The sequence below is a fragment of the Atta colombica genome, unplaced genomic scaffold (assembly GCF_001594045.1).
Source record: "Atta colombica isolate Treedump-2 unplaced genomic scaffold, Acol1.0 scaffold112, whole genome shotgun sequence".
Lineage (NCBI taxonomy): Eukaryota > Metazoa > Arthropoda > Insecta > Hymenoptera > Formicidae > Atta > Atta colombica.
In genome coordinates this window covers 1,331,271-1,354,759 of record NW_017259198.1, presented here as the reverse complement: position 1 = coordinate 1,354,759, position 23,489 = coordinate 1,331,271, and the positions used below count along the sequence as shown (strand labels likewise).

Sequence of the window (23,489 nt, the reverse complement as noted above, 5' to 3'; positions counted from 1 at the left end):
TATATATATATATATATACGCAGAAAAATATCATTCTATTGCTAAGAAAAGCAATTACTCAATTTATTTTCTTCCTTTTAAATAATAGTTATCTTTAACAAAAAATATCTTCTTGATAATACTCTTAAAATTTTTATTACAAAGTTTTATAAAAACTCATTATTATATACTCAAAACAAAAATTTATTTTCTTTTGAAAAATATTATAAAATTAATCGAAGAAATAAACTTTTTATAATAATTTAATAAACTTGATTGAAATATTAAACTTACTAGGATTTAGAATACATTTTGAATAAATTTAATGCTTGTGAACTTATCAACTTATGATAGATTTGGATATATGAACTTTTGAAATATTTAAGACAAATAATTATTACTTGCGTACTTTTCTGTGTATATGTATGTGTAATATAATTTAATATTATATACACACACACACACACACACACACACACACACACACACACACACACACTATATTATCTGTTTCTAATATAACATACACAAAATGTATTGCAAACGGCAAATATCTCATTTATATAAAAATCGCAACATATCTTTAAATCTGCTGCATAACGCGTCCGATGTTTCTGTGACGTGAAAATATGTTCGATAGCGAAATATCTTTTTTATCGAATGCAGAAACCTTGTCGGGAAATATCCGTGCATGTCTATGATATAAAATATTCAAAAAGGAGTATCCCATATGGAATCATCGCATACTGTACGTTTTGCATTGTTGAAGGGAGAAAACGATGTAGACCGTTTATTGCCCCCTGGGATTACTCAAGAGCCGATAAAAAATTTACTGGCATCCACACCGGATCTTCGTTAAAACGTATAAACGTCTAGCAAAGTTTGTCATATTAATCCTTACAGAATCCAATATTAAACCAAATATATTCAGCAAGTTATTCTCATGCATGTATATCGTTATTTGTTTAAATAATATACAACAAATTTTTGACATTTTATAATTATATTTTAGTATTATAATTACATTGCACAATTCTGAATTTTTTTACTGTGATAATTTATTTCGACAAAAACATATTATTGCATAGTTATACAATATTATATAAATTATTTAAATTATATTTAAATTAGACAAATTTCCTTTCCTTAGACGAGTTTCTTTTTTTCCTCCATTAATGTTATACCTATTGTTCGTTCGCTTGACTTTTTGAGAAAAAGGAGAAGAAATCACTTTTTCCTCGTAATTTTTTGCACTAGAACAGCTTGATCGATAGAAAGTTAACTGATTCACGTTCGTGAATGAAGCGCGTTATAGAGTTAGGTAATGTTCTATATATAATATTCTGTGAAGTGCATATTGTGTCAATTTAGTAAATCATTTCGGAGCTCAACTTAACTTTTGCGAACAAAACGTGGAGTTTCGGAACTCTCGAATGTCCGCGAACAAGACGTTAAGGCCTGAAACGTGGGTCGCGTTTAAACTGGAAATTTTGTATATACTGCATAATATGACCTTATTATGTTAAGGTATACGGTAGACTGCGACGCTCGCGTGGGCTCCACGAAGGGGTGAATGCATAATACAGTGCTGCAACCCGGAATACTTGTTCGATAGTGTAGGTGGGGAGATTTGAGTTCGTATCCGATGGAGGAAGGAAACAAAGTAAAGGAGTAGAGTTGTTACGTAGTCGATTTGATACTAGAGTCCGGTACGGTATCGATATTCACGAATCAACAACGATCATATTTTCTCTTGGCTGCGATATTATTGTTGCAACAGGAAATAATAAAAATGCCTCTGGAAATGTCGTTTTCATTTGTATGAGCTTATGAATAGATCGGAACAATTGATATGCAATTATTTAACATTTTTTTAGTTTTATTTTGGTTTTATTTTTATACATACACATGAACAATTATAAATATGAAATATGTTTTGGAGAAAAATCTCATATTCATTATTGGTAATACAAAAAACTAAAAAATTTATTAAATCGTGAAAGATAATAGTTGCGACAAGTAGGATTTGCGTCTAATAATGTATTGCTTATATTAAAGCTATTTATCAGACAAAAATTTAATATTGTACGCAATTAATAAAATTTCAAGAAAAATAATAATGTTGTAAACGAAAAATAGCGTATAATATTTAAGAATTTTTATATATTTAAAATATTTAAAATATATTAAAATATATATTTATATATTTAAGTATATTTAAAATATATTGTTTTAATATATTGTTTCGCTGGTAATTGAGATCTTAAAGTACCATCGACATTTTGATTGTGAATTTTAATAGATAAATTTAAATCTGATTTTTATGATAAAAAAAGTCGTTGTTCAAGCTTTGACAAATATATCAGAATTTGTTCAGATTTTTATATAATTCAGAACAATAAAAAATTTGCTCTATTTCTTGAAAACCTGTATTGCTCATGGAAGAGTTAAAATTTATGTTGCTGGCGGAAGGTTAATGAAGAGTTTTTTTAATGAATGCAAAATATTCTGAACGTAGAAAACAGCTTATCTCTCTTTTTGACGTAATAAATGACGTATTCGAATGCGCTGTATTCACAGGATTTGTGAGAAAGAATTTTAGTAGCGGGTTACTAGTGCAAGTAAGAAGGTAAGCCAAATGACGCGTATGTATTAATTTTCTCCCTCGCGTTTGGCGACGTGGTAACGGCTTTCATCCTCAGATATACATGGCGTTGACGTTTTAATAATTTCATTCGCCGCGTCAAGAGCCCCATTTCCCTAGCGCCATCGCGAGGCATTTTCCGCGAGAGGATCGAATCTGCTCCCTTTCTCTTCGGGGTAGATTCAATTCCAACTTGCAGAATTGCATGTACCCGCCGGCGTCGACGACGACGACGGCGATGGCGTCGCGGACCGGCGTGACGCGCGGCAACGTAATTCCGTGCGATTCTTCGAGAAACTCGTTAATTCCTGCGAGAATAAGACTTTTCAATGGTGGTAGAGCGCGCGGAACGCGATGTCGTACGGAAAGTTCGTAATGGGGATGCACGTCGCGGAGATGGGTAGATAAATAAGGTGAACCGATCAAGAGAGGGAGAGAAAATCACGCATCGTCGAAGAGTTTCGAATACCGCCTCTTAGGAGCGATGAACTTGGTCAATGAAGCAACTCTGAGTTCCGAAACATTCAAGTTTTATTAGATTCATTAATCTTTAAGTAGGTAAATGGAGTGCTCAGAAAAATCTCAAAAATTGTATAGTTATATTTTTTAATATTATTATGAACAGAGTTGAATTTATATTACTTGTAGCTTTACGAGACGGAGGAATATAAAAATAATAAACTTTAAGATTTCTAGGCAACTTTTTAATTTTCTTTTCTAGAAGAAGATTTTTAAAGTGGGATGGTCACCTACCTACTTAAAAATTAAATTTATTAGATAGGATAAAATCAATGTGATTGAATGCTATCATCACATAAAACTTTCTTCAACACGATTTTTTATTGCAGCATTATATTTATTTTTATCTAACCATGAATCGTTTTAAATTTAATTGTCAAGTAATTATAAGAATGCGATTCTTAATCTTTTCATCTTTTAGTTAAATATCCCTCATATTTTATCGGAATATGAAATGCATCGCTAAAAGAACATCGCGCATAAATCATCGTTATCACTTCAAACGATGCCTCGTTTATCGACAAAAGACTCGCTACGTCGTTCGCCACACGTGAAACACGCCGCCAATTTAAGCGCGAGAGCTCCATCGAACGAAAACACGATAACGGCGATGTCCATCCCCGCGTCGAACGCCGCCGAAACCCATTGTCGCCGTTTTCCTCGCACCTCATCTCACCCTCGTGAATTTGTTCTATCCAACGGCCCTGAGGATCCGACAGTAAAAGTTGCCTATAGAAAACTCTTGGATTTCGTCATTAATTTTCCCAGTAGGTGCAGGAGGAAGAGGGCGGACGGGCTGGGCTATAGTGAAGATAGTAGCGTCGGTGCTGCTGGCATTGAGCGATCATCTCATCTACTCGGAGAAAGTTAGATGAGGAAATTTGTCCTTGCGATAGGTTCACTCATAGTTCACAAACTTCGGTAGAAGGCCACGCTAGCTACATCGTATCCGGTATACGTGTGGATGTATGTACGTGTATGCGGGCACACCCATATCCACACTCGCGTCGGCCATGTACGTGAGACGCTTCCGTCACTGTGGCGACACCCGCTAGATCGAATCATCCCCCTGTCCGTGGACCACCCAGCCATGGAGATTCCGGAGAGCGACTACCCGAGAAAAGGAATTGACTAAACCCCTTGAGAATTAATATCTCAGTGGGGAGCAAACGATCTAAGTGCTTCAATAACCGTCAGAGCGGTTAAGAGAAGATAAAATCATTCTCGTTCATAGCGGTGGCAATCATTCGCAATAGCAACTAATCGTTATATTTTTATTATATTATCTCTACAGTAAAAATATACTTCTATATATATTATATTATCTTATTATTCTTGTTATTTGGATAAATACAAATTTAGTATAGTTCATATAGTTGTTAATTTAAAAACTACTTCATTAATGCGATATTATTATTAAAATATAAAAGAAGTTTATATTCTAATAATTTATGAGACCTTAAGACTGTACTTAAGACAGTTTTAAATAAAGAATCGACTATGAATACCAGCTATTGACTCATCTTTTCGCACTGTTGTTCTTATCTTTAAAATAAAATATGATGTAAAATATATAAGACAATATGTAGAGGGTGCATCATGATAAAGGCAAAGTATGAGAAGCTCATCTAAAGGCGCCTGCTCAAAAAGGTGCCTTCTGCTTTATAAGAAACTTGGGATCAAGCGCTCGTTTATCAAAACCGAGAATTACAGACATCTGTCCGCTTTGGAACCGCGCCAAATTGAGCGAGCGTCCGCCTTTCACCGGTGGGCGAGTACTTGAGAATCGATGGAATATTACGTCTATACCTGTCTCAACCTTCGTTTGATTAACGACGATTAAAACTATAAGGAATTCTCATGTTAATGCGATTCAAAACGACTAGAGTGATTCGAAGTCTCCCTTAGTTTATATAATGAATCTTTTAATTAAAACAATTTAGACAAGTATTGTGAAGGTAGTTATAAACTGAATAATCATCCCTCAAAAAGAAAAATATTAATGTAACAGACTAGATTTATATTTACAGTTGTATATCCTTTATTTATATCGTACATGTTTCTTTACAAAAAAATTTTATATTTAAGACAAATATTATGAATATTTGAAATATTTTTTCCATAAATTTTTATCCGCTGAATTAAATAGATATATTGAATTCCAGGAATAAATAATTTTTAGATTAAAGTACATATTATTTAATTATTTAATTGATACGGTTTTTTTTTTAAGAATGACGATATGTATATAAAGAATATATGTTCGTGTCAAGCTAATGAATAAATTACTGTGCACACAGTGCGTAACAAATCGCTCCCGCAAGAGTACTTTCGAAATGAACAAGTTATTACCATGGACGTGCAAATTCGATATGAAAATTTGATTCGGAGTGGACAATATGCGAGGTAGTTTACGCACGTGATCCCACGAGAGTCCCTTGACGGGCTGACGGATATCGTGACGGCGTATACTCGCAGGTAACGTAAATGTAATTATCGTTAGGTCTGCAGAGGCCAAGGATCTAATTACACGGTCGTCCAGATTCCGGGACTCAATGACGCGAGTCCATCGAGGCGTAAGTGCGTACGACGTGCGAGACGGGGGGATGAACGAAGGGCACGACTTAAGCGAACTGTACGAGGACGTGGGCTAGCAGAGGGCGGCCAGTGGATGCTTGTGTAAGGTAGAAGGTCGGGATCAGGGACTCGTTTATCAACCTCGGGATTCCAGACGTCTGTCCCGTGTCCCACGGGATGAATTTATCGGTTTTATAATTAAGCGTGGCTCGCAATACCGACGAGTAACTTGCACAGTAATTTATATATCTGTATGCTAGCTTTCTTCCTCTTTCTCTTTCTCTCCCTCCTTTCTCTTTTCTCTGCCTCCATTTCTCTTTTTTTTTCAGCGACGCGATCTCGAAATAGGTGGGCGTGCTTCGTTAAGTCTCTTAATTCTCTTTCTTTCTCCCGCTTTTCTTCCGATACCATCTATTTCGTTCCGAAACACTACGTGTTTGGCACGCAAACATTTTTCGGTCATCTAGTAGGAGATAACGAACGAGATAGTGAAAAGAGATAGTGAAAAGATCGCCAGTTGCGCGCGAAGAATTTAATCCCGCTCGTACTCCGACATTCAACGCGGTTTAAATGGTCTAATACTCGAATGGATGACTGGGTTGAGCATTTTGATAAAGAAAATGATATACGTATGAGAATGGTATAAAGTTGATTTTATAGTACGTTCAGTGAAATTTCACTCTGATTTTAGTAAATATAATATTTAGCAAATAAGATACATTTTTAATAACAAATGGTTTTGTTGAAATATTTAAAAATATAAATAAAAATCTGAAAATTATTTTGTTGGACCATCAAAATAATTATGTAGGATGCTCAAATTATGATGTCAAAATGTTTTGTATAATAATGTTCATCATATGAGTTTCCTATGTAATTATTTTGATAATCTTACAAAATTATTTTCACATTTATATGTAGTTAATTTTTTAGATATTTTAGCAAATTGTTATTTTCTTTTATCAACAGAATACAAAACTATTAGTTAAAATAAAAATATAGTTGCTTTTACAAAATGATCTAACATTCAATATCTGATATATAATATCCATTGGATGCACATTTTAAGCAATACATACAATGAGTGTAAAAAGTATTTCGTATATCAAGGAATTTTTTTATAAAAAAATTTTATTTATAAGAGATCATTAATTAGTAATTTTATACAACAAATTTTATACAAACTTTCTGTTCTGAATAAACAAGCTTCGCGTATATTCCTGATGATTTTAGAAGCTTTTCTCGATTGTACGAATATTTATGAGCGTCCAAATAATAAAATTGTTAAGCTCTCGCTTATTTTTAAGATATGTTTCCTATTATTAATAATATTAACACACATCTTTTTGATAATTTTGACATGCAATCTATTTTATTTTTCATAAATAAATTGTTAATTACCCAGCAAGAAATAACTAGATTCAATTAGATCGATGCCGAATTGAAATATCGAAATCATAGTAATATCATTTCGCTGAATATAATGTTTACTTTTTAAAAATAAAATTATTTTTAAATATTTTCTCTGTACTAATACTGTTTGCACTCACTATAATAGTTATGCACGTATAAATACTATAAAACGTATGTCATTAGTATAGACACATTAGCTTCACAAATATTTTCGACTAACGTGTGCATTTTCATTTACTAAAAATAAGCAAATGAAAAATTAAATAGTCATAAGTGAGATTGGATACTTTGGTGAGCAATCTTGCGCTAGCTAGTGCTTTCTATGCTGTCTGTGTATGGAGTGAGTAATGGAAGCTTGATTTCATCATGAAATGAAACTAGCATCTCGTTATTAAGCTCTCTCTCTCTCTCTCTCTCTCTCTCTCTCTCTCTCTCTCTCTCTTTTTTCTCGCTCTTTTGTTGTTGTTGTTTTTCAATCTTGACAGACACTAAAGTGATCAACTATATGATCATAGAGATGTAAAATATTTGTCCGCGTAGAATATCGTGGAATTCGATTCGATCGGCAGACGTGAATGCGGATGCACGTTGCGGTCGATAATGAGAGGCTATGGACGCGCAAATGACGAGAATTAGAAACGCAATTTTCAAGCACGTCGAGTATTTACATACGAGAATAATGCCGGCATCGGCGAGTTCATTATTTTGCAATGAACTTTCCTCATTTATAGTGTGCTTAATTTAAAACATTTCGCAAATAACGAGACGTATTCTCTGCATTCAATTTACATAGAGATTATTGTGTGATAGCATGATAGCATCATTAGCGCTATCATATGTAAGAGAGACAGATTTATGTCTCTGCAACGGATACTTTATAAAAGTCCTGGATTTTAACATTTATCATATGAAATTGTTATAAAACTTAATATTTTCTGACGAGTTGCCATTCGCGTGAGAAATGATAGGATCAAACAAAGTAAAAAAAATCTGAATAAAATTAAATTTCTTTTTTAATCCTGAGGTTTTTTTATCCTGAAATATATATATTAAAAAAAATATTATAATGGTTCATAAATTCGTCGTGTCAGAAGCCATTTTACGGCTGCTCGTATATGGCGCTTTACGAATTATGCTCGGTACAGAGATGAACGATGATACGAATCCCGTTGCATGCGGACTACTCTCGACGATGTAGTAATTCGCATTGCAGCCACGGTCGTGAGACTCACAGTTGGACGTATTATGGCACGTCAGAAAGCCATGCTGGAGGTTTCTCTGCCGGTCGCAGGCCATAAACTAAATGACGAGCTTCGAGCTCTTGGGATTCGCACACTGTGAAACATACGAGAAGAGGACTGCAATGTTATTGTTGCTAGCCAACTCGCGCAGAGACGTTAGTGTAGACTACAACGCGCTAACAAGCAGGTAATTACAATGAAACGATTGAGCCGTCACTGCCTGTAGTACAGGAGAAATCCAGGTAGTTATCGCAACTGTTGAAATCCTGGAGTACCGTTCGCGAATTTGAGTTAGGAACGCCTCGAAAGAGAGGGATGGGCAATGAAAGACGGATGCGATATGCGAGGAGCCACAGAAAGACAGATAGCAAGGAAGAGAGAGAAAGAGAGAATTGGGAAAACGAGAGAACGCGAGATGGGGGAAGGAGAGTACGAAGAGAAAGTGGAAAGGAGTGAGAGAGAATGGATACGAGCCTAGTATGGAGTTTGAGGCTTGTTTGAACAGGCTGCAGCTTCCAGAGAGGGTGGATTGGGGAGAGGGGGGGGTTGCTATGACGATCACGCCCCATCGAATTACGCGAAAATTGCCCTACCCTCGACCCCTCATCCATCCCCCTTCTACCCTCGGTACCCCTCCTCCCTCTCCCCATCATACCTCATCCACCCTTCATCAGGACTTCAGTCATTCCAATCTCCTCTTCCGTCACCCCGTTGCGTTGCGAATGTGAGCGAGGATAAACGGCTCGCCGAATGTGCTTCTCGATGAACCTTCTCGAGTTTGCGATACCTTTCGTTGAGAGGAAGCTTCGGCGCTTGAAGTAAGTGGAGTCTTAAGTCAATGTTAAGAGTAGACAAGTTTCTCCGCCTAGTGTTTGTCTTAATCACTATGTTACTAAAAATATGAAGCACTCGGTTACTTAACGCAATCGATACGTAATCATCTACAGGAAGGACGATTTTGTTGAAAGAAGTTAAAAATTTAATTAGATACAAATCTGAAAATTTTCCATCAGACGTTCAAAGGTTGCTAGTAAAATGTCAAAACATTTACATCATGTTTGAGATTCTTACACACATGTATTAACTATTTTAATAATCCAATAAAATTATTTTCAGCTCTATATCTGGCTAAATTTTTAAATACTTAAAAAAAATCGTTGTTTTTATGTCAAAATGTAATTACATTGTGGAAGCTTAACCAACAGCTTAACCAAATATATTAAATTAATGATTTTAATAACAAGCTTTTTAGCTTAAATTTATATAAAATTATAAAATGTTAAAGAAAATACGCGTAGAATAATGAATTTATATATATTCATAGCATATCAGAAAGTTTATTTCGTTCGACTTAAGAACGGCGCAAATTTGGGAAAATAATTCGCAGAGTCCAAACATTGATCGGCGACACAGCCGCTCTCATCCGTCAAAGAAACTAATTTCTCCGTGCGGTTCAGATTTCCATTATCGTGCACGAAAGCGTTTTCATTTCCTTACAGAAGCGTCTGCCGTGTAAACAGCGCATAATGGAATATATTGGAGTCGAGAATATAGTTTGGAAGTGTATTGTGGAGAAGGGGCTAAAACGCTCACCAATAATCGAAGTAAAAGGAAATAAAATAACAAAATCCTCTGCATACAAATATCTACAATAGCAGCAATAATACTTATGTTAGTAATTATAATTGTTTATAAAATTATTATCAATTTTCAAGAAATCTTAATCAATACTTGATACTTATATCATTTTATATAAAACTTGTAAAGAGTATATAGCAATTAATTAAAAATTTTCTTATACTCGCTGTCAACTGCTATCAAAGTGTTAACAATATATCAAAGAATTTAGATTCTACTATAAAATTTGCAGTATAATATTTTATTGCGCACTGAGGTAATACATTGTAATTAATTTAATATTAACTGCCATTATAGCGTTAACAATATTGAATAATTTAATTCACGCTACATTGTAAATGCGTCACGTCACAAATGGGGCACAATGCCGTGAGCTAAATAATGGAAGCCTTACACGCGCGTGATAGTAACCGTTCTCCAACTTCGACTTCTAATCGCTCGCAGACTTCGCGGGGCCATCGGATTCGGTTAGAACTTCGCAGCGAGCTGCTGTTCCGCGAAGTTCACGTCCGACCAGTAACCGCACCGTTAAGCCGTCTCGATCTCCGCCGAGATTTCCGTCGTGCAGATTTAAAAGGTCGTTACGTCTCCGCCGTGGTCGCTGATCGTATTTCTTTTTTGATCCGTTCGGCAATAAGCCGTCCGCGGGATTAAAAGATTACGACGTCCAATATCGGTGCAGAGGACTAGTCGGGTTCCGAATAAGCACGGGTATAGACGTCGCACGAGATTCCTGCGGGAATTCCGGCAATCCTTTACGTGACTACCTTCCGACCTCGTCCCTTGCTACGTGAGTACCAAGGGGAAGCAATGTTTTCGCATTAGGGATAAACTGCCTCACGTCCCGACGGTCGGTCGGCGAGCGAGTGTCGCCAAGCCGCTGCAATTTATACGCTCCTGGCGCCAATTAACTGGACTTCCGCGTAATAAAATTAGTCTCGTGCGATTTGACCCTGTCGTCGCGACGTGGTTAACTCCACGGAAGAGTACTGGAATATTGCGTTGGCGATTCCCGAGCGTTGCCGAACGAATTTTATAAAGTGGATAAAATAAGAACCTGTGGAAATAAAATATTTTACTTTTTGCCAGCGGATATATATTGGCGAAATCAAATCATTATTTGATGATTTTCTTGTTCAAACGTGGGTATTTATATGTAACAAAAGCGTTATGAAATGCAGGATAACAGAATGAGATAAAGAATGAGATTGAAAAACCTTATTAAAAATTATTTACATTTATTTATTTATTTATTTTAACTTATTCTAAAGATTTTCCTGATCACTAACAAATATTATTATATTATTCCGAACTATTATATTTATAGGATTATATTATTCCGAACTATTATACTTATAGGATTAGAGGCATGTATTTGAAATACTTTTATTTAAAACACATTATTTGCAATACAAGTGTATTTTGTATTTTAGCAAAGTGAAAGCACAAAATATTTGGTACTTAAATCGGAAGATTGAAAGATTTTTGTATTTTGTTTTTCAAATATAAATTTTCAAATAATAAATTTGATTGTTAAATATTAAAAATATTAAAAATATTAAAATTATCTTAATATTTAAAATTAATTAAAAATTACCTTAATATTTAAAATACAAAATACAAAATACAATTGTGTCTTAGAAATACTGTTTTCATGTCCAGCCCTGATTATATTTTACTTGAGATTTGAGATATAAAGTATTATTTCACACACACATACATACGTATGCATACACATTCCTTTTCTTGTTGTGTTATCATTACTGTAACTTTCTCTTTGGCATTTTCATGAATCATATTTCTCTTTAATGCAAGTCAGAGAACGTGGAGAAAAGATACATGTACGTATAAAATTCACTTCGTAAAACATTCCGTTAAAATTAAGAAATAAAGAATAACGCTATGAGCACACTAAAGGAAAAATGAATAGGTAGCGAAAGTAAAGGAGTATGAAAGCAGATGGCACGTTATGGAGGCAAGAGATTTCATATTTCATAGAGATAACGAAGACAAGTGATGCCTGGGAATATGAAGTTCAAGAAAATGAATAAGGGACTGGTGCGGTGATATGTAGCGCGACAAAAGTGTCAAAATCATAATCGTACATAACGCATTTAATGCAGCACAAATTGTATATTATAGAGGAATAGAAGAAACAAAGAAGGAAACAAATGAAATAGAAATAAAAAGTAAAAATAAATTTTAAACGAATTAAATTAAATTAATATGCTAGAAATATATTGAATAAATACATGCTTTTAAAATACATGCTTTTAAATTACGAGCGCGCCTTAATTAAATTAATTAAATTACAGCTGTATTTATTTCTTGCAGCATCCAAGTAAATAATTTATTTTAGTAGCTACAAAAAACACGTATCATTAACGATGAAGAAGAATAAAGGAAGAGGAGAACTGGCCGTAGGCATTAGCTGTGAGCTTATAAGGGAAAATGGATGCACGTGGACAGACAGCCCGCAGACGGGCAACACTCGTGTACACATGCTAAGTGCATCGCGCCCTAGAGCGAGTATATTGCGTTAACACCGAGGGTGCAAACAGCCCTTGCTTCGCTTGCACCCTTTATATGACGTTCTTGTTCTCTTCGGGACAGTACAGTCGAGCTAATTATTAAAGCGTTAAAACTGCTCGTTAAGTCGTCATTTATGTCGCGGTAGCATAATTCCGAAGATTAATACAGAAATAATCTTTTGGCAAAATTAAGCAAAGGACATGGAATTTTGCTAAAATAACTTCTATACATAAACGATGTTATTAAAGAGTTTCTTCATATTGCAACCTTTAAATTCCAAAATAGAGTTTTCGCAAAGAAATTTTAGATGCATAATAATATCACGTAATTATTTTACGATTAGAATTTTCAATCATAAAAAAAGAGCTGAGAATCGAATTATATACACATCATAGAATGGAAAGAAAGGAAAGCACAAAGAATCTTACTTCAAATTCTTTAATTATTTAATTCTTTAATCTGCAGTCCTTCCGCAAATTTTTATTCATTCCCGCGTTTTACCGTTTCTTTGAACTCGAGAAAATACTCGTTTATTCGCAATAGGAATATAAATCAATTATATACACACGTATATATATATATATATATATATATATATATGTCTTTTATGTCCGTTATCTTTAATTAATCTCATGTACTGGAAGTGTCATTGCACCTCCCGGTACGTTAATGTTAACAGTTTCCGCGAAGGAGGTTTTCTTCACTCCGTTCTCCCTTGTTGTTAATTCATTTGCCTACGAAGCAACTAGGCTAGGGAGGGGCAGTCAAAGGCGGCTCTGGAACGAGGGTGATTAATTCATCGTGTCGTCGGAAGTGGCATTAAGACGCCTTCGTATAAACGCTGTCCAAAAGGAAGTGGCACCGCCTCGCCTCACCTCTCGGGCAACCAGTCTATCTACGTATAAAAGCATTAACGGCTATATACGTATATATGCGATTGAGATATTATGGAGAGACTAAGCGTCCTTTGCGTGCCTCTAAAGAGCGACCTGCGAGTAGATGCCGAGAGGGATGTTAAGGGGTTTCCGTCCGCATGCACGCGATGCTCGACGTTGCGCGCGATTTACAGCTGCTTCTCGTATTCTTTCTATCGAAAATTTTAATTCCATATTTTTTTTATTTCTAATTATTTGATGAAGCTGCTTAAAATCAATATTATGAATAAAATAAATCGATAGTCTCATTTTTTTCAAAAATTTTTCGATCGATTTTTTTCATGATCGATCGAAGCTATGCTTATACATTTTTATTTTATTCGTTTAATAAAACAAAAAATGCGAATTGCATCTTGATATATTTTTAAAAGCAATTTGGAGATTCGTTTATGCGTTACCTTTACCTATTGAGAAATTCTCGACATACCACGAATCTCCTATGCTATTTCTGTCAAAGGCTCCGATTTAATTTCTTGTGGTTAAAGGCCATCGGTCAAAGAAAAGGGAACCGAATCAAAGCGTAAACTCGAAACTTTCGTTCATCGCAGTTCAAGTGCGAGGGTTTTCAACAGCGTTACGGAGAGTGGACACGCAAAAAAACCAATGGCATTTCGTTATTGCACGCTGAAAGTAAGAAGAAAATCATAGAAGAAATCTCGTAAGGCATCGCTAACTTGTTATATGCTATGTTATTTCGCAATCATTTCTCGACTTATTTGTAGATATTTTTGTAAACATTATTTAAATTTGATTCACGTTTGCTCATTTTGCAGTTTATTTGAAGATAAATAAAAACCTCGATATTACTTACATAAATTATCTTTGATATCTTTGATGAATTATCTCGATAGGATATATTTGTATATATCCAAAATAATATAATTAAAGAAGAAATTAACAAAATTTATTTTATTATAATTATTAATATCGAGTTTTTTATTTGTCTTCAGATAAATTGTAAAAAATGTGGCGTGCAAACGAAAATCAGATTTAATTAATATCTCTATAAAATATCTTATACATAAAATATATATATTATAAGAAAAATTCTATTCTGAATAAAATATCTTTTTAATGTTAGCTTATTAAAATATTACATTTATGATTGTGTCTTATAAAATTGTACGATTTAATCAGATTTCATGTATGAAAATTGTCATCATTGTTATGAAGTGAATGAGATTTTAATTTATAATTTAAAATTGCATGATTAACGAAAAATACTGCTGCCCTGCCATATTTAAATTTAAAATGAAAGCAGATACATATATCTATGGGACTCGAAAATTCTGTTTTAATCGACCGTACGATACGATACGAGAGGAAACCGTACGGGTTCAATCGTGTAAAAGATCGATCAAAAAAATTCCCATAAAAATTACACGATCGTTGCTTCGAGTGCTTAGCGACACGTGACTAATTTCGTGGCTTATGCATCAATGGATATCGGTTGAAGCCGTGTACTTTTAGTTATGCGAAAATATATGCGACGTAACTACGTTTCGGTGTATTTACTTAACGTTCTTTTCTCCCAATTTAAAAATAATATTCGATACGCGCGCGTGCTATAAATCCACTATTATGATAATGGAAGTAACATTATTGTCTTCTAAAATAATGAATCGAATGAATTTTCAATATGACAAAAGATTGAATGCTTTTAACAACAATAAATTGCTTGAACACAGATTAAAATCTAAAGTAGCTTATTTTAATTAATATTTATCTAAAATGAAAAAATTCAATTGATTTTATCATTTTATTAAATGTAGAATTTTATATAGTTGCTAAAATTTTTATTTTAGCTTGCTTATATTTATCATTATATCGCATGAGTAATGGAAGTGTTTAATACTTGCTCTATATATTATATATAACTCAGTAAAAACGTAGCAGCGCGTGTCAAGGATCGATAAGAAATATCATGTCTAAACTTATTAGAGCTCACGACATACGCTCGACTGATCCGCGATATTGAAATCTATCTCGAAAATCCTGGCGCCACGATTAATCACCGAAGCCGCGATCGACGGCGTTGACCCTTTTCTGTACGCTTCATGCCGCGTTTATCATCGTACTTTTCGCATGGCCGCACATTTTTCATCGCTCACGCGCATCCAGCCGAATCAACCAGCGGGCTCGCTCACTGGAATAACACAAGGACGCGAATAATACGAGCCGGGAATAATTCTGGGATAAATCAGCCTGTCTTCGTCCTTTAATATTCCCCCCCGGTACTGTCCGATAATACAAAATCGCGGCATAATTTCGGTATAAATTGAGGGCGGGGGAGACCGCACGCGAATGGGCGGGAGAAACACCATCGTCCCTTTAAAAGCCACGGGCGTTTCCTTCCTGGTGTCGGACGATAGGATTCCCTCGTGTTATACGACTTCCTTTTCATCGACAGCAACAATGGCAGTGGTGCACGTCGCCTCTCGTCGTCTCTTCAGAATCGAAGTTTGCTCTTTGTACACAGAAAACACGCGTGTACGCTCAGCTCACATGTGCACTCTTATATGTACACTCTCATGCACGAGACACACGGAAAATACAGAAGAAGGTTGATGGATCGCAATTCACGCGCTCATGGGCGTCGCAGGGAAGCGCGACGGGATGCATTGCATCCTCCCTTCATTGTTTCAGACTGGAAAATCAAATCGATGTGAAAAATTTAACGGAGACACTTGTAACTAGCCTTAGGAATACAAATTACCTGAAACTCATTAGGGACACACTGAAGAGGGTGATGGTGAATCTCGCGAAGTCGTTTTAATGAGTAAAGTACGAAAATACATTGGGAAATGAAACATGTATGTCGAAAGTTAATATATTGCTTATAGTGTCTCTTTAATTGATAAATATAAATAGAAAAGTTTCTAAATTCCATTTAAGAAAAGTTTTCTCATGCGCCATTTTCGCTGAAACCATGTCGGCGCCCATGGTTCTGTTCTTTCTGGATTCGAGAAGGGCGCATGACGAGAGGAGCAGACGCTTCTTGGGCAAACATTTTTATGCTATTACGGGAATCCGAGACTAGATATTAAGCAAACGCTTACAGCTGCAGGAAATCACTCGAGACTCACCCTACGCTATTCTGTCATTCTTTTTCTCTCTTTCGAAGGTTATCGAACGAGGAGGATCAAAATCTGCGATTTATTCCGCGAATTTTCATGGAAAAACATGTAATACAGACACTAGTATAAGTGACAATACTAAATTCGATCAATATGACGCAAAATAATTCTTTTTTAAAAAATTGTATTTTCATACTGAAAAAAATTGCTAAATTTTGATAAATATATTTGTTTGAATAGTACTAATTTAATATTTATTAAATGTAAATATATATTTATTTTGATGAGAACTATTGATTTAAGTATCATTTTTTTTTTATTAAATACATATTTATTTACTGTAAATAAATGTTTCGTTAGTATTTTTTAAATAAATATTTATTAAAACTTATTAATTTTTTTTGCAATGCATGATTGGACAAAGAATAAATTTACTACTATTTTTTTGTTACAAAATAGTTGGATACAACAAGGCAATAGGAGTCAAGCAATGGTAATTCTTGTGCAAACCAATATGGTTAACAAAACAACTTTAATAATAATTAATCCGCTTACATGTTTCGGCTCACTTTTAAGCCATCCTCAAAGACAATATGATGTTATAATTACAAAAATTTTTTTACAATCTAATTCATTTCAGTGAGCCATTTCCACTTATTAACGGAAACTATAATATAATAAAAACAATAATAACAATCTAAAATGTATTAAAAAATTATTAAAAGATAAATTTTGTTGGGGGGGGGGGGAAGTAAAAACAGTTTATTGAATAATAGAAGGTAGCTCACTAAAACAAAAATTCACCATTGCAAACTTAAATTTTATCGGTTTAAAATCAGTTTTTGACCATTCAGTGTCAATTATATTGAAATTGATGAATAATTTTTAATACACCTAAAACGTTAATCGCAAAGAAAAAGAAAAAAAAAGAGGGAAAAAACTCTGATATTAATTATAATCCAGACATCATCATCAAAACTGACTCTTTAAAAATTTTAATCTTAATGTAACAAAGAATGTACATTGATAATTATATTGCCCTGCTATACTCCAACTATCTTGTATTATTAAAAAGCTTTAGGAATTAATTTATATTTATTTTTTTGTTACTGTTTTGTCAAATGTAGTAATGTTACAAAAGAAATATATTATTTCTCCTGTAATTAAATTAAATGATTACTATATGAGGAAGAAAAAGAAGGAAAAGAAATTTTTATTACTTCAGCTTTATTGATTGCTACACGACTATTTTTATGATTTGTTGGAATTGACGTTATTGATACTTTCTGTTTTAATTCTACTCTTGCCTTGCCATAACTCTTGTCTCGCGTCATAAAATACATTTGCAGCACACCACAAATCAATCTAGATTTGTTTAGCGATATCGACCGTTTCTCTCACACCGGACGAGAGTTCGAAGAGCAATTCCGAGAGACGTGAGCGCGTTTAGCTAGGACGCAGTTGATTTATCGTGGGAGAAAAGAGCGGTGCGGCAGTGAAAGAAAAGGGTAGCTTTTCGACGAGAGAACGAGGCACTTCTGTCAATTACTACCAGTCGCGTAGGTAGAACGGTGAAAACACGTTTTATTCTCTGGCAGGTCGTACGCGACGGATAGATGTCACGTCATCGCCACCCTCGAGAAGCGATTACAAGGCAAACGGCGTCCCGTCTCGAAACCACCCTCGACAGCGCGTCCTCGATTCAACCGCATCGTCATTAAGTTACCGTCAATTAGAACAAATGCCAGGGCGAGAGCGTTCAATATGAAAAAGCTCGCGTGCCTGTTGAAGAAAATCGGAAATGCCATTCGTCATTTGTATACCCTTCCGAGAGAGCTTTAACTCCCCCCCGTATTTACGACGGAAAGTTTGTTGAATAATTTCTTTTAAAAAAAGTTGTTATATGCACTGCAATTGATTCTATACAAAAAGTATCAAATTAATTACATAAAAATAAATTTATATTTTATTATTGATTGTTTACATTTCTTGGTACGTAAAAAAATTATTTAGCATAAATACTTAACTGTAATTAAATTTACAGTAATAGAATCTGTTAAAGATAATTCGAAACCATAATTCTCTCACGATCTCTTTCTATCACGACATCAACGACTATGAATAATTACTCGCGTGATACCTTTGCAATCCTTGAATCAAAATAAATCGTCCACCGTGAATTGAGTCACTTTCTGTAATTAAAGGGAAAGGCCCGACTATGTGAAATGTGATCTAGAGAGAGTTGTTTGACAGTCTTGATACAAACGGGAGGAGGGAGATATACGTGGTATCTTATGCACGGATATTCCACGGGGAGTGTCGTGACACGCATGGTCCATTCATCTCGCTCATGACGCGTGTACGTGTGATTTACGAAGAATAGAAAAAAATAATAAATATTAAAAGGGAGAAGGAAAAAGAAAGAGAGGTACGCGATCTCGAGTACGCTATGGGGGTACGATAGGCAGGTGTCACGCCACCGCAACCCTCCAGCGCGACGATTACCGGAGAGCCGGGAGGGTGGAGTCGCCTTTCCGTTGACACCGCATCACGAAGCACTAACCAGGTTATTTATGCCACCTCATAAAACTTATGGCGTGTCTGAACACACTAGTCGCCGTCACCCCGTCTCGTCCTTCCCTCGTCGCATAAGGACCAATCTCAAATGACAGAATGGGGGTGGTGAAGTCGTGCCTTCCAGGATCGCAACTACCTGACGATGCGGACTTGGCTCGACTCGGGCTCGAAGGTTACGAGGTGGCAGTAAATACGAATAGACCGACGTGTGGGATTTAATGTAAAATATCGCATGCCGACCGATACGGCGGCGATATATATTCATATATCTATAACGTTAATACGCGCAATCGTATATGCGGTGGTCGCGAGAAGGGACTGCGAGTCTGGCATTTTATGAGTTATGGGCGTCGCGCGCTATTTTTATTACGTGTCGGCATATCGTCCGGCGGACGATAACTGGAATATTTTTCCGATACGAAATATCGGCGCGCGAGAAGGAAGTTTGTGTTGAAACACGAGCCTATAAATGACTTCTTAATAATTTGCCTATATTAATTTTTTAAAATTTTTTCCAGTGAAATCTCGCTCTAAAGAGTAAAAATTAAGCCAACTTTGAAAAAGAGTGATTCAATTTTCAATTTTTAAGAGTGAGATTTCGCTCTTCAGAATAAGATTTTAAAAATTTAAGTCCACTTTAACGACCTATAATTTACGATCAAATTCGGAACAGAAAATTCTATTTATAATGTTGCGTGTAACATAGAAAACATTTTAAAAAGTATAAAATTCACGTATATACAAAATATATCAGGATACACAATTACACATTTATATTTAGGATATGCGATACACAAAATTATAAATTAGAATTTTATCTTGAATTTGGTCGCGAATTTATAGATCATCTGAAGTAGGCTTTAGAGAGAAGAATTATAGATATTTACGACGATACAATATACATATATAAGATTCCTGTCTGCCAAACGATCAAATTATTTGAGGGATCTTCTTTTTTAGTTACGATATTCGATGGAACTGGATTACGACGTGGTGGGCGTACCAGGTGGACCATCTTCTGGGATGATGGCGTTGCTACCACCAAGGGTAAACGTGTCTGCCCAAGGCGAAGTACCGGTCACTCTGCAGGTTTTCAGGATCAGATTACCATGCTCGGGCGTCGTTAGCGCTGAAATTCCTTTAGCGCTTAGATTGAATGTCACGGCGCCGCCCGGCACTAGATACAACGACACCGTATTGGTCTTCAAGAGGAACAAGATTTGCTTGAAAGGTACGTGCAGGTGCATCCAACCATCGGCAACATTCCGCGTGTGACGATTATGCGTGCTTGCAAACAATCACTCTTATAATTTTAAAAAATGTCCACAAGGCTAATCGCACTTTATTATTCTCGTACATGAGAAAAATACGGGATCCTTATTTCATTATTCTTATACATGGAATTTTTTAGTACGATTTGAAATCCCGCGAGGCAGCCGTGCATTAACCGACAACTAGATCTGGATTCTAGATATTTTTTCTGTTGAAAGAACGCATTTTTTTCCGGTTATTTTATTCAGAATCCATAAAAAAATCATAACAACGTGCGCTGTTTGTTTCACTTAAAATATGAAAATGCTAAAGTATGAATTATTTAATTCTTTCGTTTAGTGGCGTTTTACTGGCGTAATTAACATTGTAACTTCTCTCTTCAATTCTGAATAATGTTTATGTGATTCTTTTCCTCTTCCTCTCGCTCTTTCAGATTTATATTTATTTATTTAATAACCGTAACGCCACCCTCCCCTTAATTAATCAATAAATTTTGTTGTAGTACAACATCCAAAATTGTATAAATTAAATAAATTTTTTAATAATTCATGAAACACGTTAATTAATGGTTATATCACGCTGGCCTGGGAATTTCTGTGCCTTGTTATTTTCAATATTGATCTATAGTGTACTATATAAAGATTCATTTCAAAGGGTAATACTATTTAAGCTTTGTAATCTATATAACATATGTTATTCGCTTATGAATGTCCTGCAATGCAAGCGGTTCGCAATGAAACGCACTTTTGTTTATCTATACTTTAATGCTATTGCAGTATGTTGATAATTATTTCGTTTACGTAATCTCGGATTTAATTAGCACGTTCGCGAACCCGGTTGAATATCTTCGTTACGATGAGACAGTTTCGACGCGGTCGCGATTAAAACAGAAACGCGCATTCATTTCGCGTCACGCGCAAACTCAATTTATCCACGCGATTTATAAACTCTGCTCTGAACTGATAACTTTGACGTCGTGATGTTAAACGTTTATAACGTGAATGAAAAGAATAATAATAACAGTTTTCAAAATGCAAAATAAAGCAGCTGCGAGCAAATCACGTTGATATGTCGATGTATTATTGAGAAGCAGCTCATATTCTGTTGTAGTTGATACGGGATGAAATATGCGATGTTTTTATTATAATAATATCATGGAGTACAATTGATGATTACAATTTCAAAGTAGTAATTTATTTTATAGTAAACGGCAATTAATTCGAAATAGTCGATTTTTGGGTCTTTCCTAAATAAATGTCATCGTATTATAAATGCAAATTATGATCGTTTAAGTAATTATGTTTAAATAATGAAATTATATATACTATGTATACGTTCAGTTTACGTTATGCGAGAGAAATGGAAATAACGGACCCAGGCGAGAGTACAAACGTAATTTCCGCACCACTTCCGACAAGGGTGCTTGTAAGCTGGTACTCATGGTACTTCACAGGCAGTTCTCTCGTCTCCGCAAACCTCATGCGACCTCGAAAATGTATGTTTCCTGAAAAAACAAACCATGCAGCAGCGATGAATGCAATCTGGAAAATAACCTTGATTTTCGTTCCTCTCGCGCCATAATAGTTTGTCAATACTCCATACAGATTTTGTGTAACTAAAACGAATTTTTCATGCAGCTTTCGATAAAAATTCCACGTGAAATGAATTAGAATAATGGCACAAAGTAATAGGTACTATTTTTTTACTTTTATTTTTTTTTTAATGAAAAGAAAATTGATAATATGATTGATTTTCGATTAAAATGATTTCGTTGGATAAAAGAGAGATATGAAAGAAATGCATTTTAAAATAATTCTTTGCATTCTATTTTTTAAACTGTAAAGAATGTTAAATAGATACGGAACCAAAAATCAAATAGAGATTTTTTTTAATTAAATACTTTTATTATTGTTATTACGTTCATTATACTTTACGTACAATTATCTTAAAACTTGGCGAACATTCAAGCAACTACACACCATAGTGTAATAGAATATTGTTCGTGTCGGAAAATACATACATTTACGTGATACACAGGAAACGACCCGACGCGAGAGAATAGCAACAATAAAGAGAAAGAGACGGAAAAAAAGAAAAAGAAATAGAAAAGAAAGAGCAAAGAAGAGAGAGAAAGCAGCGCAGATCCGGATCCGGTTACCGAAGCGCAGGCGACGGTACAACAAAAAGCAATCCGCCGAGTAAAATTGAATCTCGCCGGGGGTCGGTGTATTTAATGAAAGAGAAGAGAAGGCAGAGGATCCCACCCTTGCCGAAGATCAAGAGGGTCGGCCGCGTAGAAAAACGAAGTAGATGGACAGAGGTGCGCAGAGAGGCAGGAAGAAGGACAAAAATAAGTAAGCGCCTCCGCGGTGAGGACCTTAGTTGCGTCCCGAAGAGTAGATTTCCTGCTTTGTCGAATTTGCTTCTTCCTCGTTCGCTCCCGCAACACCAAAGTACTAGCCGGGCTCTGACGAGTCCTTCGGCGATCGTTTCGAGCTCGAGAGGACCTGCTGCAATCTGAAAGCGTCTCGAGATCACTCGAAAATAATCGAATTCTCTATATGGAGACTCTATACTCGATCTTTGTGTAGAATTCCATATATTGGAGAATCCGCTGTCAAATCGAAAATAAAAGATTTAGTAATCCACATTGATTCTCTTAATTCTCAACTTCTAGCTACTTTAATATTTACAATTTCAGTCTTCGACGATTTCAACGGACTGAAAGCGTATTTAAGTTTTTTTGCTCGTATTGGAACGACGATATATATCGTTTTCAATACGAGATATTTTTCATTTTTATACTGTTTTCAAATATTCAAATTATTTTACATCTCAAATATGTTCGAAAAATGTTGACGTTTTGAATTATCGAGTATTTTTGCAAGTTTTGCAAGCGTAAGCGTGTACTATGTGCAAAAGTATTGAAAAAAATATTTCGAACGAAAGTGATGCTAGTAAAAAATTTTATCTGACGTAATCCTGGATTTGCAATATTCAACATACGCGAGCGCAAAGTTTTCTTTATCTAAATTGTTCTCGATATAGAAGCGTTTTATTTTGTAGTATAAAATAAGTATATATA

General features: G+C 35.1%; 1 protein-coding gene across 1 annotated transcript in view; it reads left to right on the top strand.

The window, feature by feature from the left end:
* The window catches only part of LOC108694084 (tyrosine-protein kinase Drl-like), a 73,977-nt gene that overhangs the window by 31,104 nt on the left and 19,384 nt on the right, over positions 1-23,489 (top strand). The window contains exon 3 of the mRNA XM_018203376.1: positions 20,093-20,363. Within this exon, the coding sequence (XP_018058865.1) occupies positions 20,093-20,363 (271 nt within the window). The remainder of the gene's footprint in view (positions 1-20,092; positions 20,364-23,489) is intronic.